Source organism: Ursus americanus, chromosome 25 (genome assembly GCF_024610735.1).
Source record: "Ursus americanus isolate L20-20 chromosome 25, mUrsAme1.1.p, whole genome shotgun sequence".
NCBI lineage: Eukaryota > Metazoa > Chordata > Mammalia > Carnivora > Ursidae > Ursus > Ursus americanus.
Genome location: NC_142151.1, coordinates 24,198,461 through 24,217,374, shown reverse-complemented (window position 1 = coordinate 24,217,374; position 18,914 = coordinate 24,198,461). Strand labels below are relative to the sequence as shown.

The 18,914-nt window shown below is 37.8% G+C and overlaps 1 protein-coding gene across 3 annotated transcripts in view; it reads right to left on the bottom strand.

Moving 5' to 3' along the window:
• The window catches only part of IRAG2 (inositol 1,4,5-triphosphate receptor associated 2), a 122,769-nt gene that overhangs the window by 18,187 nt on the left and 85,668 nt on the right, over positions 1–18,914 (bottom strand). Inside the window, exons 19-26 of one of the 3 annotated variants that reach the window (XM_087855699.1) lie at positions 18,445–18,525; positions 17,584–17,680; positions 15,520–15,667; positions 14,683–14,764; positions 4,865–4,911; positions 4,694–4,758; positions 4,430–4,537; positions 1,796–1,866 (exon numbers count right to left, since the gene is read on the bottom strand). In XM_087855699.1, coding sequence (XP_087711825.1) covers positions 1,796–1,866; positions 4,430–4,537; positions 4,694–4,758; positions 4,865–4,911; positions 14,683–14,764; positions 15,520–15,667; positions 17,584–17,680; positions 18,445–18,525 — 699 coding nt within the window. Of the gene's footprint in view, positions 1–1,795; positions 1,867–4,429; positions 4,538–4,693; positions 4,759–4,864; positions 4,912–14,682; positions 14,765–15,519; positions 15,668–17,583; positions 17,681–18,444; positions 18,526–18,914 lie in introns of those variants that run through there. The other 2 variants (XM_087855697.1, XM_087855698.1) reach the window with 2 other exon arrangements.

Sequence of the window (18,914 nt, the reverse complement as noted above, 5' to 3'; positions counted from 1 at the left end):
TCCTCCTTGAAGATTTTTCTTTCCTTGGTTTTCATCTCCTGATGTCCTCCAATGGTTATAGTAGCTCCTTCTGAATTTCCTCCGCCATTGTCTTTTTTGTTAGATAATGGAATCACCAAGAGTCCGTTATTCTCAGTGTTCTCTTCCTGCCTGCCAGTGTCCTTGGGAAATCTCATCCACGTCCTTGTTTTTTTGCTCACAAATGTATGTCTGCTCCTAAAATCCTAGGAATGAGTTTACGAATATAGGTATACAGCTATATATATAATCTTTCAGAGTACTGATGTCTCATATCAACCTGAAACTCAACTTAAACTAATCTTATTTTACCCCTCAAATTCTACTCTTCTTACTTCCTCCCTATTTCATGATATTCTATTCATTCTGTAGGATAAGCCATAAACCTAAGTTTTTATATTTTCCCATCCATCCCCAAACCCCATCCTGGTTATCAGCCACCATGTACTATAAATTCTGTCCTTTAAATCTCTCCCAAATTACTCTTCTTTTCTCCATCCACACTAAATGCATACTATCTTCATCTCTTGCCTGAATTGTTACAATAGTAGCCTAACCAGTACCATAGCTCCATTACTACATTTTCTAACCCATTATTTTAAAGTTTCTTTATTTCTATCTTGCTTTGAGATGAGAAAAAATTCTTTTTCTCAGAAGACTACCATGAAAGAGTAGAGGACTCAAATATTCCTCTATTTCTTATAAGGGGTAACCACTTTCAGCATGCTTGCTGGCAACACTACACTCTACACATACTTTACATTACAAAGGACGATTCCAAATCACATACCCAATCATTCCACTCTCTTCAGACTAGAATACTACAAAATGTTTATCTACCTTATTGCCTCAAATGTATCTATGCCACAACCATCTCTCTTGAGTTAGCTTTCATGAGTCTCTGTTTCTGAAAACCAAACGGGCCTAACTAAAGCAATATTTATATACTGAGGGGAAAACAACAATACACACACACACACACACACACACACACACACACACACACACACACACCTCTAATCATCATCATCACCACCATCATCTCTTTTAACGGACAGGGACTAATACAGAAACAAGACCCTTGAAGAAACATGGAATTGGATCCATAGCCTACAAGTTACTCCTCAATAATTATAAATTCATACCACTGACAATGAGCCTTCTCTTTAAGGAAAGGCATTCAAACTTTTTCTATAAACATTTAAATAATGTTTTATAGCAGTTTTCCAGGTACATAGATAACATTTGATACCATTCACAAAGTATCTCCTCCATGACACTTGTCTGGCCTCTCACCCAAAACTTTTTCTTTTATATCACTAACCACACCGAGTTATTCTATATTACTGAGTAACTGTATGTTTCTTCCCTTAATTAGAACACATTTTCTTAATTAGAATATACCTTTAAGGTAAATATTACTGTTTTACTTAACCTTATTTATTAATACATTTGCTTACTTAAAAGTCTTCTATTAATAGATATTTAGCTTGTTTCCAGTAGACCTCTGATGAATAAATGAGTGAATGAGCAAAAAAACAATGTAGAGTCAGGAGGTCCTAGCTCTGACTCTACTGTGTGACCTTGAACAAGTCACAGGGACTCTTTGGCACCAACTTCCTCATCTATAAAATTGGAGTAATTAAATTCTATTAACTTCATAATATTTTGAAAGGATAAAACAGTGCTTTCGAGAGCATTTTGCAAACTTGAAGGGACAGTTCTACCATTGTAATATATCATTACTTATACTGTTAACATATGTATATTTCCTTACCAGACTTAACATGGTTTTGTCCTCACTCACAGAGCCTTGGAGTGTAATATTCTCAGGAGCTGGACTTTTGCCTATGAGATAAAGGGAATACACTAAAGAGTTGCCTGAGCAGTAACAAAAAGAGGAAGAAATAGTGAGGGTGGCAATATGAGCAGACTAGTAAGTGTCAAAGACCTTAACATGTGAGACAAATGATATATTAAAAAACATTAAATGTGCCTATTGATTAAAAGTTAGGACTAGAGCAGCTATGTTTCCCAAGGAAGCTAGCCATAGATGATTTCTTAATAGAAATGAGTATCTGTATAAATAGCCTTCAAGTAATAGTTTTTAAAATCTTTTTTAAGGCTGCTGCTGCTTTTCTTTTTTTAATCAAACACATTACTAGTATACTTACAGAAACTAGATGAAGGAAGGATAAACAATCAGCTCGACAAACAGGTTTTTTTAAAATTACAGATGTAAGGCTGATAACTGAGTATGATATCCTTCCAAAACATGGTATCTTTCTAAAAAAAGTCATCAAACTAAGAAACAAAGGTACTTTTAATTTATGCCATTCCTCTTTGTAATTTCCCTTTATTTTTGTGTACTTTATTTGTACTGTAATGTACTTGATAATGATTTTCCTCTTTACATGATCCATTGTCTTGAATTTAGTTCAGTGGAGGCACAAAGGTCAGCAGCTATAAATAGGTTTTGTTTCTTTTTAAGAAAAAGAAAGTATGTATTATATTTTTAAAATTTATATGGAAATAACAAAATAGTAACCACTTTCTTCAGCGATAAAATGCCTTTTCCCAATGAAAATTTTAATTTTTCGTTAACTTTTAAGATATAATAGATTCATATGGTCCATAAATTTTAAAGTGTAAAATGTTTTTATGGTAAAAATTTTCCCTCCCATCCATTTGTATAAGAAACCTACTTTCTCTATCCATAGACAATGTTATTTAATTTTTATCTAGCCTTTCAAAGATACTTTATGCATACATAAAACTTCTTCCTATCCTTTTGATTTTCCCGCAGAATTTTATAGGCAATATGTAATGTTTTGTGTTTGGGGTTTTTTCCTTTTTAAGAGACAATAACTCTTTGATATCCTTCTAAGAATGTTTCCTTGTATACATTTTATGGATGTATATTAGTATTCCATTACGTGGAGATGCCATTGTGTATTAACTAGGTTTTTTTTTTTTTTTAAAGATTTTATTTATTTGACAGAGAGAGACAGCCAGCGAAAGAGGGAACAGAAGCAGGGGGAGTGGGAGAGGAAGAAGCAGGCTCCCAGTGGAGGAGCCTGATGTGGGGCTCGATCCCAGAACGCCGGGATCACGCCCTGAGCCGAAGGCAGATGCCCACCCGCTGTGCCACCCAGGCGCCCCAAACTAGGTTTCTTTTGATAATTAACTTGTCTCCAATATTTTGTTATTATAGAAAATACTAGAGTAAAGAAACTTCTACAAGTCAGGTGAGCACTTAGATCTATAGGATAAATCCCCGGAAACTAAATTATTTTATCACAGGATATGTATATTTAACATATTCGTAGATATTGGCAAATTCCCCCCCATATTTATAAGAATTCACATTTCCTACAGAAACGTATGAGATTTCCCTTTTTCCCCTACAAGCTAACCAACAGAACGTAATCAAAGTTGTGCATCTTTGCCGACATGACTGGTGAAAAATGATATCTTGGTGTAGTTCTAATTAAAATTTATCTTATTCATCTGAGGTAAAGCATGAAGATATTCTTCAGTTAAAACAAAGAATGGATTCCATTTCTACAATTTTACAACTCCTTTAGTGTACCATCTATATCTCAACTTAACTTTCCAGTTTAAACAACAGAATGAATTTTCCTTGACTGATTTGGGGGGGTGGGGTGGAATGGGAGCCTACTGTTTCCCGTGAGTGTCAACTGTAGTGATGTGTCACTGGGAATGGTTGAGAATAACTACCTTGTTTTCAGACCCAAGTAGCAAAAAAGAATATAACATATTATCTAGTTAATTCTTTTGCCTCCTAAGTGGACCATTATGAATTGGCTCATCATTTTAACCAAACAGATTCTGATTAGGATTCTGAGAATTTTTTTTTTTAAGAGAGAGCATGCACATGGGCACAAGGGCAAGGGCAGAAAGGCGGAGTGAGAGGGGGAAAGGAGAGAGAGAATCTTAAGCAGAGTCCATGCCTAAGGTGGAGCCTGATGGCAGGGCTTGATCTCACGACCTTGAGATCATCACTTGAGTCAAAACCAAGAGTTGGACACTTAACCCACTGAGCCAGCGAGGCACCCCAAGATTCTGAGAATTTCCTAAACAGGTGATTCTACATCTGTGCCACCGTTGAGACCCAATTGTATTCACTCAATCTTTGCCATTAGGAAATATTTAAGTCCTATTAAAATATATTGTAATTCTTGTTCTTTCTATAGAACTGGAGAAAAAAATGGCAACATTATCATATATGAAGTCCACAATTACCTCTTGGACTTCTTTTCCCCTGAGTAGAGCTTCAAATTTTTAAATAAAATAATATTAGTGAACCATGAGGATAGTTGCTCCAGTAGCTTACAGGTTTACTTACTGCTTTGGAATGGAAACTGTACTTGATACTTCAATAGCTTACCTGCGATCTTAATCATAGCAGAACCTGATCTTGTATCTTCCTCTTTCTCACAGAATGATTTACAGTCAAGGTCACCAGAAGCCATATTCAAAATTTCTGACCCAGAATCTATCAACAGGAAGAAACTAACAGCATGAACACTATGCAAAAAAAATTATTTGCCTATGTTCTTTTCATTTGCACTCACTTCAGCAGGCCACAGAAACCAACCTTATAGTTATAACATTAATACTCTATTTTTATATATTTTCCAAGTTCACTCACCACTTGAAGTTACAGTACTCTCTGTGGACAAAGTGTGTCCAGGAGATGACAGTGTGGAACATTCCCTGTCAAGAGAGTAGAGGAAATATTTTGGAGTGTCAGGTCCAAAGAGTTCCTTAAAAATTAACCAAATATACATTCAAATTCACATATACAAACAAGCAAGCAAACCTGGACTGCGGCAGGCTCTCAGAACACAAGTGGTCAACACCATTCTCCTAAAGAAAAAAAAAAAAAAGTCCAACAATTTGACATTTTCCATTCCAGAGAGGTTGTTTTAAGCAAACATTTTCATACAATTTTAAAAGAACCCATATTTACTTTGCTCTTTTAGAGAGGATATGGGAATGGGATGCTAGAGGGCAGATTGATAAACACACTTTCTCAAAGTTGTACTTGCAAAAAAAAATCCAATTTCAAATATACTTACAAGTCCAATATTTAACGAATACCTAATAAATTCTTGGGCAAAATAAATTCTAAACTTAAAGGGCAGATAGAGTTTATTTCATGAACTTAAATCACGTTGTCTTTAAACAGAACATTCTATGTGGGCATAACCCAACATTTCTATTTATGGAAATTTCTAATTATGGAATATTCAACCTAAAACTTTTGACCTGGTGATTTAAAAATGGTTTTCAATTTTCTAGCTAGACCAATAATACCTTTTAAACTTAATCCCATTCTCAAAGATCTGAGGGATTATATCTACTCAGCACCTACTACTTGGTGCTCAAACAGAGGTTCACAAAACCGTGGTCCCACCCTGCCAGGGCAAGTGTTTGAAAGTCCTATTTGAACTTCTTAATCTTTTTTTTTTTTTAAGATTTTATTTATTCGACAGAGATAGAGACAGGCAGCGAGAGAGGGAACACAAGCAGGGGGAGTGGGAGAGGAAGAAGCAGGCTCCCAGCGGAAGAGCCCGATGTGGGGCTCGATCCCATAACGCCGGGATCACGCCCTGAGCCGAAGGCAGGCGCCCAACCGCTGCGCCACCCAGGCGCCCCTGAACTTCTTAATCTTGATCAAGAATTCTTGATTTAGGGGGAACTTTAGGACATTAGGGTTGATTAGCTCACTTACTCTCAAATAATACAGTGGGAACGAGTTACTCTTTAATAATACTTTTTTCTAGTATGTATATTTTCATTATTGTTTGGTTTATGTAGGAATTAAATTTAATATTGAAAACTGAAACCACCTGAACATATCAAAAACCTACAGTACAAACAATGAAAAGATGAAGACATTTACGTATTCTATAATCAAGGAGAGAACTTATTAAACAGCCACAACCGAACAACAGGTTTCAGTGGAGGGTCACTGTATATCACACGCAGTATTTAGAATCTGCCCAGACGATACTATCATCACAGAAAGGTACAGGTTTAGTCATAGTTTGCAGAATGCATAGTTATGTGATATAACGGCAGCATTTAAAATGTACAGAAGCCCTTTTATATATCATCCCGTTTAAGTCTCCCAACAACCTTAGGAAGTGGATTTTAGCAAGAAAATATTTACTTATTTCAGGTAAAGAGAGTAAAGCCAGTGAATAAAGGTGTCAGCCTCCAAACCCAGTTTGAACTAAATAGTGTCCCCTCCACTGTAAGCAGAATGGTCTCTGCGATACCCTAACCCAGGCTGCTGGTGAGGCACAGACTTCCCAATTATTGTCTTACACACTGGTAGATGATTTAAACATAAACATTTAAAATGTTCAGCTCAAATGTTTAGGAAAACCCACAAACTTGCAAAGCAAGAATATATACCTAATCCTCCCATATATCAATGTTAGGCCATCTTCTCTGTTTTATTCATTTTGTCTCTTATTTAAATGCTTTTGGGTCAGACCATGTGTGCTTGAAGCCCCTCATGACATCAGCTTGATTTAATTCAGTGACTTTCACAAAGGCCCACTTTGTCCCAGGAGCAGTGACAGAGGCTGGGGACACACGAAACTACAGTCCTTGTCCCAGAGGAGTTGGTAGGCCAGTCAGGAAGACAAATACATAGAACGAATCAAAAATTATAGGCAGCATTCCACAGAGGAAAGTAATATGCACAAAACAAAGTGGGGTAATATTTGAATTACATTTTGAAGAGAAATTGTACCTTATAACCAATGGTAAATGATGATAGCCCTATCATTAAAATATTTAATAGATTGCATTAGTAATTATTATATACTTATTTAACTGTATTCCAATATATATGTAAGAAATGAAGCTATAAAAAAGGAAAATATTAAATATCCTTCAGTTTCATCAAGTATCATACTTCATAAAAGTCAACAAGGATTCATTCCTTAATAATTTAAAAATCAGACCCTCTTAATACCCCCTAACTCTAAAAAATTTGATTATATATGTCTTGAAATGACAATTACTGTACTATAATTAACACATATATAATAATAATAATATTGCACTAACTAAAAAGCTAATTTTGTCAGAAAAACACTTCTTATACCTATTAGGGTTACAGATACCCGCATCTGAACTTAAGAGGTATAAAAGAGAATGCAGTCATTTTCTATTTAATTAAACTGGCTTCCAATATGGGGAGAAAGGAAACACATCATGTCCATAAACTTTTTTTTTTAAAGTCTCATTTAAAGTCAAAATAATACAGCAGAAATACCGTTTACCTCCCTTATATTACAAATTAGTCTCATTTGGTGTAATGTTCTGTATAAGTCCTGCTGTTCAGTACCTTATTTGTGAAACATTTTAGTGAGAAGCTTTTTGATAAATATAACAATATTTATGGATTAAATAAGTAATAATTCTGTAATTTTGGAGAAATGTCATATATTTAGTAGTCATACATTACTATATTGTTCTGGAACAGTTGCAAGGTAAGCAATTGGCTATTACTTCCAATTCATTAGTTTCATAAATCTCACTGATCAGAAAACACCCCAATATACAACATATCTCAATCCCAAATTTTCATAAATTTTATCTAACAGCATTTTTTCCCTTCTTACAAGTATAACTAGACAGAAGTTTTCTTTTTTCAAATTTAGAACTACAGTTAATGAAATTGGAAATATAATCCACAGGGTGTCTGTGCATATGGAGTGGGGGTGGGAGATAATTCAGCAAAAATTTTCCACAATTGTGCTCTTTCTTTCCAGCATCAAAAGTCACCACTATCCAAACCAGCATCCCAGACGCACAGGAAAGCCTAACCCCCGCACAACAACTATAAAGACCCGGGCAGATCATGAAAAGGATAACCTGCTGGATATATTTTAAAACCAAGCAAAGTTAAGAAATTGACTAAAAGCAAGAAAAAGAGAGTTCAGATGACAGACTTACTTACATGTAGAAGATTGGCTCAAGTCAATGAGTCTAACACATGTCAATAGCATAGAGCAGGAAGAATGTTCTTCCTGTCCAAGCCATTCAAATATCAACCTGAATAACATTTACATGAAAATCCATGGTCCAGCCCATTTGCTATTGACAGCGTCTGCCGTAGGGTGGGGTAGCCAAGGTACTCACGGAACAAAATGAGACATATTCTCCCGTGGGCTGGGTCAACAAACACAGGCCACACATGCATGTGTGACACACGCCAGTATTATTTCAATATTTAGGTAGAAAAATTTTAAAGAATAATAAGAAATAGCTCTTAAGGTATTAGTAAGGGTAATTATAGGCTTAGATAATTTCCCAGGGTTACTTTATTTTTGCTCTTTTAGGTGAAATGTTTCTTCATCTATAGATTTTATCATCAGGAACCCTTCCACTAAGCTACATTCACATTGCCAATGTAATTTTTACTAATAGATCTACTGTAGATGATTGGGGCTATCAAATAAATTAATAGGATTTTCTGAGGAAAAAACTGAAAAAAGTCCATATGGTCCTATTTCATTCTAACTTAAAAAAAAATGCCCTTGACTCAGTGGCGGTTTCAATGTTCTAAAAAGAGAAAGAACGTAAAATTGAATGCCAAAAGATCACAACTACTGTAACCTAAACAAACGTAAATTTCCTCAGAAGTTTTTTTTTTTTTAAATTTGTAACTAAAAGGACACCACACCCTCAGATCTACAGGACACACCCACCGCTCTGAGGTTCATCTACAGTACAGTTATCAGTCAACTTACACATGTCCCGATTTTGCAACTGGCAATGTTATTTATTCTCCAAGGTTATTAATGCCGCATCACACACAGCCTGAGAGAACAGGTCAGACAACGGCCAGAAAATCTTCTGAGATATTTCAAAATTGATTGTCCTTTGTCTCATAAATCGCCTCCTCCTAGTGACAGTATATCTTAGACAAAAACATGTAATAACATGAGGACATTTCAAAGGGATGGCAAGACATTTAATTTCTTTTTTTTGAACAGCCAAAGTAAAAACAGAGAAATTCATCTTCATATCCTCTGTGACAAGGTATCTTCTTCTTCTTTTTTCTTTTTTAAGTAGGCACCATACCCAGTGTGGAGCCCAGCATGGGGCTTGAACTCACCACCCTGAGATCAAGACCTGAGCTGAAATCAAGAGCTGGACACCGAACCAACTGAGCCACCCAGGCATCCCTCTTCTTCTTCTTTTTTTTTTTTTAAAGATTTTATTTATTTATTTGACAGAGATAGAGACAGCCAGCGAGAGAGGGAACACAAGCAGGGGGAGTGGGAGAGGAAGAAGCAGGCTCCCAGGATCCCAACGTGGGGCTCGATCCCATAACGCCGGGATCACGCCCTGAGCCGAAGGCAGACGCTTAACCGCTGTGCCACCCAGGCGCCCCTCTTCTTCTTCCTTTTTAATTGATGTGTAGTTGACATGCAATGTTGTACTGGTTTCAGGTATACAAGATAGTGATTTGACAAGTCTACACACTACATAATACTCATGACAAGGTATCTTCTGAGCTTCACACTGCTGATCATTCTGATTCCGGGGGACAGTCACAGCTGCTATTTTCTGAGTGTTTACTAGGAACCAGGTACTTTGCATACACACTTTAAAGGTGTCTTGGTGGGGTCAGATCTGAGACTGAAGTAGGTAGAGAGAAGAATCAGTTTCGTGGTCATAGAATTTTCAGGAAGCTCCTTAATTCTTGGAGTATTTGGGGACATGCACAGGTACCTAAGCACATGTGTCCAGTTTGGCACTTGGGTTGCTGTTCAGACTCCATGGTGGGAGCAGTGACTAAGGAAAAGAAGACAGACTATAAGGAGAGAGAGCTGGGCCCTGAAGAGAAACTGCCAAGAGTGAGGAAGAGTGAAGGAAGTCGGACTAAAGAGAGCACAGGTCCAGCTACCGAAGGGAGCCGCAGTACTGGAGGCAGCAGGAGGCTGCTACTGACCACTGTCCCTCCCAGTCTGCTGGAACTGAGAGGGTAGTTTTAACAATCCCATCATAAGCAGCCCACCGAACACCACAGTAGGACCTCACTCTGAAGTACTGAGACAGGAAGGGAGAGTCATCCCTCTACCGGCCAGGGAGAGAAGATCACTAAGTGATCAGACACAGAGCTCCAAGGAGGTCAGCATGGAGGGCCTGTGGGCAGTAGGGATCATGAACAAAGAGGACTGCAGAGACAGAAGTGGTGAAACCAGCTTCTTTTCCCCACAATCTCTGGGGAGGTTATGTGTCCTGCCCTGGGGCCCACTAGTTGGTGGGGCCTGAAGGACATTATGAGATATAGGTAAATGCCCCAAGAGATTCTTGGAAGTGTTGAGAAGGGACCCCATGGAGATGAAAGGCCTTCCTATTCAGCAGCAAGTGGGGAAACAGAATTAAGATTTGTCCTTTCTCTAAATATGACCAACTTGGTTTGTCTTCATGGATTGGTTAGGCCATTGCAGATATGTAGATATGTATATGCATACATGTAATGTATGTATTGTCTATTTGAAACCTCAAAAGAACCCTAAAAAGTAGTATCTGTTTCATGGGGGACACAGGCAAATTCAGAGAGGTTAGGCTTGGCCAAGTTTACATGGCTAACAAGTAACAGAGCCAGTCTTAAATTCAGGCCTGCTTGATTCCAAAGCCTATGCTATGTGGCTAAAAATCCTAAGTTTACTTAGGAAAAAAATTTTAAATAAATACAAAAGGAACAGAATAGAATAAGTAATATTTGTGTACCCATTCCGCAGATTCAGCTATTACCAACCTGTGGCCAATCTATTCTGTCACCCACTAAAACCACCTGTGCATTGTTTTGATGCAAATCCAGGGTATCATAAACATTTCTTCCATAAATATTTCAGTCTGAATTTCTAAAAGACAAGGGTTGGAAACAATTTATTCTCTAAATGCCAAGGGTTAGAAATAATGTATTTTCTTCTTTTCTCTCTACACTACAGTATTCCAAATAAATGAATTTTCTGGGTCAATAAAGGAACTGTTTTCCCCAAAAATGTCCTAAGCTGGGCCCCAACTTATTTTATTATGAGATGTTCTTTTTGAGATAATAATCTTATTAGAGTCCTTTGCTCACTCAAAAAGATCCTCTTAAGAATACAGATGTTCACTTTTACCTCACCCTGTGTTTTCTGAAAAGGATGCTAGAATGCAGCTGCTTCTATGAACATGGGAGATGAATAAAAAATAAATCGCAAGTTCCTAGGAATACCAGTCCCAAGAAAGGAGGCAGAAAACCATGGAGCAAGGTTGTCAACTCAACAATTTCACTGAGTGCTCAGTCTTGATGTTTTAAATAGGCCCTGTAGGGAGAACAAGAATAAGTATGTAAACAGGCATTCAATAAGTATCACTGGGCCGCTCTCATACACCAAATTTATGCAGAGGGCTAGATGCATATTGGTTAATGGCCAGACAAAGGCACTCTTCCACCAAGCTTCTGATCTACTACAGAAATAAATATAAGAAAACAAAGAATTGCAATGCAACCAGAGTATACAGATGACAATAAGGAGGACAAAGAGTTACTGGGGTCTAAAAGGAGGGAGCGAACTCATTTTTCCTCAGTGGGATAGTTGAGAAATGAGGAAACAGGCCTGAAAGATGCGAGTTTTCCACAGTTACCCAGAGGTAGAAACTGGGAAAAACCTCATCTCTCAACTTCTCATTATTCTGGTTTCTACCTCTGGTCTAGAAGGACAGGAGATGCTTGACTGTAAACATTTCTTGCTACTGTAAGAAAGGTTTTATGGAAGAGCTGGTTTTGAAATGGGCCTCAACAGTCATATAGAATTTGAGAAGTGGAGAAGTGCATGGTATTCTGGGCAGAAAGAACAGTATAAGCAGGTTTTTGTGATATATTCCAACGATAAATGCTACTCGGTTTCGCTGACATGCAGGGACAACCACAAGGCAATGGGAAAGGAGGGAAAGGTAGGTCGTGACCAGATTAGAGAGGGGCTCAAAGACCAAATCAAGTTGCTTGTTATGAAGGCTCTCAAGGGTGACAAAAACCCTATAGTTTGAAGCCAAAGACTTAAGAAAACACTATAATTTATGGGTCATTGGGGTAAACACCACTTATGTTTGTTGTAATTCTTATCTCATATTTCATTCCAATTCCCTGCACTTATTAATGAGAATGCTTAGAAAATTGTTTCCTAAGGAGAATTTTCTATTTGTTTAGAGTCTGAGGCGTAGGAAGTGAGCATCTACTCAGGGATCGGCATGGGAGAGTGAATCCTGCAGTGAACGGGCTACAGAGATTCTTCAGTGGAGCTGAAACCTGGAAAGGGAATGGTGAGAAGTGGTGATATCAGCCACCAAGTGTAGCCGACAGACTCGTTCCTGGGGACTCTAGAAGAAATGGCACAGAAGACAACATGAAAACCTTCAGGGAGTGTGTACATTTGCCCAGGGATGTTGGATAGGAGTTTCTACATGGTCTGTTAGCTCCTGTTTCTTAATGGTAGACAAAATCTGTCACATATCCTAATGATAGTGGATTAGAATATCCTTTTAGATAGCACATTTCTTAGCCAAAAAACTACTTTCAAAGTAATTATGAGTAATTATTATGATTGAAAGGTTTAAATTCTGTGTTCTAAGAGGGGCTGTGAGAAAGACTTATCCTTTGAAAGTAGACAAACCTGAATTTGAATCCCACGTTTGCTAGTTACCAGTTGAGTGATCTTGGATAAGTTATTTAACCTCTCTGAACCTCAGTTGTCTCATCTGCAAAAGCAGAGAAATACCTACCACTCAAAGTTGTGGAGAAGACTAATAACATGGCATGTGGGAATGCTTTCCTACAAAGTACCTGGTACACAACTGATATTTGTTTCTTCCCCCCACTTGGTGAAATCAGTGTCAGATAAAAGGGAAATTACTAATAACCCAACATCCTGTAAGCTTCCAAGTCCAACTTCCTTTATTAAGCTTTACAAGAACTGCTAAGTAATAGCAAAATAGATTCATTTCCTTTTTCTTTCCTTTTCTTAGCTACTCAATAGGATGGGTATTAAGGAACAGAAAAATGTCAGATATACACACTTAAGAGGAATAATAATTCATATAACTCAGTAGTAAAAAGAACCCCATTTTTTAAAATGGGTAAAGATCTGGACAGACATAGCTCCAAAGAAGATGTACGAGAGGCTGACAAGTACACAAAAAGATGTTCGACATCATTTGTCATTAGGGAAAAACATACCCAAACCATCTAAACTACTTCACACCTGCTAAGATGGCTATAATAATAGTAATAAAAAAAAAACAGACAAATGTTGACAAGGACGTAAAGAAATTGGAATCCTCATACATTACTCGTGGGAATGTAAAATGGGGTAACCACTTTGGAAATCTGTTTTGCAGGTCCTCAAAATATTAGAGTTACCATATGATGTAGCAATTCCACTCCTAGGTTTATACCCAAAAGAATGCCCATATGTGTACACAAAAACTTATACACTAACATTCATAGCACCATCATTCACATAGCCAAAAAATGGAAACAACCCAAGTGCCCATCAACTGATGAGTGGATATACAAAATGTGACATATCCATACACTGGAATATTATTAAGTCATAAAGAGGAGTGAAGGTCTGATACATGCTACAACATGGGTGAACCTTGAAAACACTATGCTAAGTGAAAGAAGCCAGTCACAAGAGGTTACATATTACATTATTCCATTTATATGAGATATCCAGACTAGGCAAATGTATGAGACAAAGTAGATTAGTGATTGCCTGGGACTGAGGGTTTGGGGGTGGGGGGAATAGGGACAGACTGTCGATGGGCATGAGGTTTCTTTTTAGGATGATAAAAATGTTCTAAAATTAATTTTGGTGCTGACTGTGCAATTCTGTGAATTTATTTAAAAGCATTTCATTGAATCAATTGTTTAATATGTGAATTATATCTCAATTAAGCAATGAAAGAAAAAGGAAGCCTGATGGATTGTTATAACCTGAAACAGAATTGTCTGCTCCATTCGATTGAGAAAATTATGGAGCTCAGGTTGTAGACTGAGGGAGGCACTCCATACAGACCTCCATAACCTGGGGAGTTTGCCTAAATGATATGTTATTCAGTGTTACTTTTTTTTTTTTTTAGGTAGAAAAGTGCCATTAGCACCTAACTACAGCAATGAATACTCTCTGGGCATTGCCTACTTTGTGACTTTTTACAAAGTACCAGCACGTCAAAGGTTATCTAGGCTTGGCTTCAATTCTTAGACAATGAGACCTTAGACCTCTTAGAGTTATTAGTGAATTTTAAATCCCAAACCTGCCTGCCTCTTTAACCAAATGTTCAGTATACTTCACCAAAATCTTTTGGCTATATATCCTTGAGCTTATACTATAGAAGGGGTAGAAAGCCCCCAAATAACTGAATTTTAATTTCTTGCCATCAAAGGTTGACATTTCTCATGCATCTGTGCTTTGTGGCATAAGATTCATACTTGTTATAAAAGTGCTCATAGTACTTCAAAAATATATATATATATATATATATTATGCCCATAGAAGAGGACCAGGATATAGTAGTACTAGAAATAAAGTTGAAATATAGTCAAATGCTCACTTCCATCCTTAGGTCATCATTCATCCTGATGCAACCTGAGAAATCTGTTCCTGGGTGGGGGCCAACTTTAGGGCCTGGGCACCTGACAATAGAAAGCAAAGTTCCTTACCACAGAGAGAAAGACCGAGAATTTCAGCAGATACCAGATGTTTCTCTTCCCTGCCCCAGCTTAACCAGATTTCTAATTACGTTCATGGTTTTAGTAAGACATAAGGGAAGATGAGCTCCAACCTCCACGAGAGAGAGGTCGCAAACCATGGAGAATCCCGCCAAAAATGAAAATAAAGAATTTGCAATTCAAAGTCTTGCTTCCTCACCCTTGATACGGAAAGGAAATTTCACTGGGGTGGGTAGTGCTCACAAACGCCACTGACATTTTGAAACTTTTCCCAAGGAAGGTCAGTCTGTGTACTCAGACAGGTGAGCACAGATGAACCTCAGGACAGGGTGGGGGTGGGGGCAGGGATTTGCGGAGGTTCAGTAACCTTGAGGAAGAAGGAATAGAATATGATCGAAAACTATTTGAATACGTTACTTAGCAGTATATAGTATATTCCTAAAAACTGGGAAACACTCAGGTAGCCTAATTTGTCTTTTACATTTTTGAATGGACATTAGGGAATTCAAAGAACAAGAAAAGTCACTTTAAGAAAACTATTGAGGTATCTTTATTTTAAAATTGCCAATTTTCAGAAAGTCAGAAGTTCCATCATAAAAATTCCATAATAAAGAAGTTATGGTCTCAGGATACAAAAGTCTAACTGATTAGAAGTTCAGGCAAAAGGAATAGTCCACCCATGAAGAACAGGGTAGGTATATTTTGCTCTTTTAACTTACTTGCGTCTTCTAGTCACATCCAAAGCGCCATTCTCTACTTCTCCATAATTGGGCCTTTCACATGAAACTGGGATTCGTTTGGCTACACCTGAGGAAGGTGTCAATTCCAGTCTTGGAATTGCTGTGAGACTCTCTAGATGCAGGGCATCTGCAGAACAGAAGAGAATAAAACCAGAAATTTATTTCTGGTATAAGCCATATCATAAATATACATTTATTTATTATACATAGAATAAATCTATATAATATATATCTATATATAATAAAAATATAACAAATCTATATATGTTGACATATAATTATATATACATATATAATATATAATACATATAATATACAAACATAATATATAATATATATACATATAATGTATATAATATAATATATATAATATATAAATATAATATATATACACACATATATAATATATAATATATAATATATACACACATATATAATATATATAATATATAATATATATATAAGTTCTTTCCCTCTTGAGAGGTTGGGCCATTTCTGAAAAAGCAGAAGTCAATTCAATTCTATTAACCCTCCCCCTCCTTGATGCTTAGTTATATGAAGTGAAAATGCCATTTTTTTTTAAGCAGAGTGGGGAGGGGCAGAAAATCCTTGCCTAAAAGCCACTAGAGGGATCAACAATCTGCAGCCAGAGGGTAAAATACAGCCAGCTGCCTGTTGCGATTAATAAAGTTTTACTGTGACACAGATACACCCATTCACACTGTCACGGCTGCTGGTGCAACAACCGCGAAGCTGAGCAGCCGCTGCAGAACCCTACCGCCTGCAGAGCCCGTAGCATTTACTGTCCGGCCCTTGACAGAAACGGCTTTACCAACTGCTACACAGAAAATGGTTAGACATTGTGATGGGGACCCGTTAAAGAGACAAAGGCAATAGGGTAACAGACCGTGTGTTTGGGAGGAAACCATCTTGTTACGTGCTTTTCTGAGTATAGGAAGCAGCAGAGTTTAACAGAAAAAACAGGCTTTGGAGTCAATCGGAAATTTTTGGTTCAAGTCCTGGCTCTGCCACAGGATACATAACTAAATCACTCTGAGCCTCAGTTTACTTACATATGAAGTGACACATGACCTTAGGCAAATTACTAACTCAGCATTCCTCTGTTTCCTTGTCTTATCTTTAAAATGGAAATTACATTAGCATCTGCCTGGCACGGATGTGGTGAGGATTAGATGAGGGAACAGTGATGTTAGGAGCAGAGAACTGTGCCCGGCACAGAGCAGGCATCTGCAGGCACCGGCAGGCTGTGGCATGTTGTTATTACCGGGTTGGTGTGAGTAAGAGCATCTCCACAAAGCACCCAGCTTTGATACAAAACGGCCATTCCACTAGTAGCAGTAGTAGTTTTCCTTCTCTAGTTGAAATGATCCACAGATCAGTCTACTTGCTATTTATTTCTTTTTAACTTTATTTTGATAACCATCCCATGTCTCTTGTCCTTTCAGAACCAGCCATTAACTTTTGCTCTCAACTACGTCTGGGTTGTGATGAGAGATGTCACTACCATGAGCATTTCCTAAAATGAAGCTCGTTCTCCCTAGCCCTGGCACTAACAGCCCTCAATCTGACCCACAGCCTGTCCAAACTTATATTCTGCTGTAGCACAACCAAACTCCTCTTGTTTCCAAAATGAGTCGTCCCACTTTGATGCTTCTTCAAACACTTGAGGCTTTTGCATTCTCCTGTTTTACTTTGTCCTCCCCAGTATACTTTTTCCATGCTTGTTGTTTCTCCTAATGCAACCCATCTTTCAAGGCCTGGTTCAACTCTCATTTCTTCTATGGAGCCTTCTCGGCCTTCCCTGGGCCCATTCTAACCTCCTTGATAATCGGTGAGCTATTTTAGGACTTATTCTCTATTATACGTAACATGGTGCCTTGCACAGAGCAGGTGCTCAAACATAAGTTCACCAACAGAACTCAGGGATAAATATCCAAGTATTCAACGACTTTAATTTTTTTCCCTTCCCAAAAGAACCCATCATGCCTGATAGGGTGTCACAGGGGGGCTATCCATGCTTACCCAGCAGAGGTGTGTACCGGCATGAATGTTGGAAGGCCAGGAGCGTCTGACGTAGCTTTGCTTCTTGACCACTATACTGTTTATGACAACACTGCTTCTGAACAGAAAATTAAATAGTATTAGCTGTCTAAAGGGGTGTAACATAACATACTTCACTATCTATTCTCTTCACCTCCGAAGGCAGAAAGAATATCACTGCTCTCAACCTTGTGAGAGAGGTCGAGAAGAAAATAAATGATTCCAAGTAATAAAGCTTTCAACATTTTGATCAAAAGCTATACCCTATGGGCAACGTAGAAGTCTCATTAAAAATCACAGTTCAATAATTTAACAGAATTGTATCAATTCCCAATAATCGACATTGTCATATAAACAAAAGCCTTGAGGAAAAAGGTCCGGATGAGGGGCAAACTTAGTTATACAATACTTCTTCATGATACCACAGTCAAATAACTTAACATATTGCCATATCATAGGGTCTACCAGCATTGTATGCTCGTGTGTGACAAAGAAAAAGAACAGGTAGGGATGCCTGGGTCGGTCAGTCGGTTAAGTGTCCAACTCTTGATTTCAGCTCAGGTCATGATCTAAGCGTCATGAAATCGAGCCCTGTGTTGGGCATGGAGTCTGCTTAGGATTCTCTCTACCACTCTGCCCCTCATCCCCTGCTTGTGCTCTCTCAAAAAAAAAAAAAAAGTTAAAAAAAGAGAGTAGGTATCCATTGCTTCATCTAATAATCTCTCAAAAGTGGTCTGGCTTAGGACTCTAAGACTACTAACACATACAGGACTTCACGTTCTCTTTTGACATAGTAGTGATTCACAACTGGCACTTAAATTGTTTCGAAAAGCTTAAACTTACCAGTTGTTCTTGAAATGGCTGTTGAATTCCATCTGTGCAGGGCAAGGGATCACAGCGAGGAAATTCCTCATCTAAACAGCTCTGTCATGAAGAAAATGGTGGCACATATTCAAAGGCAGAATGATGACAGAGTCAAAGATACAAAATATACTTAAAAGAAGATATGATGCTACCTGAGGAAAGTGATATTGGTCAGTTCTGTCAAGTGTTCAACCTTAAGGGAATAGGCTTGTAATTATAAAGCTTTCATCGCGTTTTCCCCCTTACTTGTTCTCATGGACAGGAAATGCAACAGCTTTGTCATTGAAATCTTTAGGCAGAGGCCAAAAAAGGTTGAGGGAGACATGTCGGTGTAGTGAAAATGGTGACTGAGAAAATATCATAACAATCAAATTGTGGCCTTAGTCCGAGAGGTAGATACATACCTATCACAACTATATTACAATAGAAAATTGTACTGGTGCTCCTGA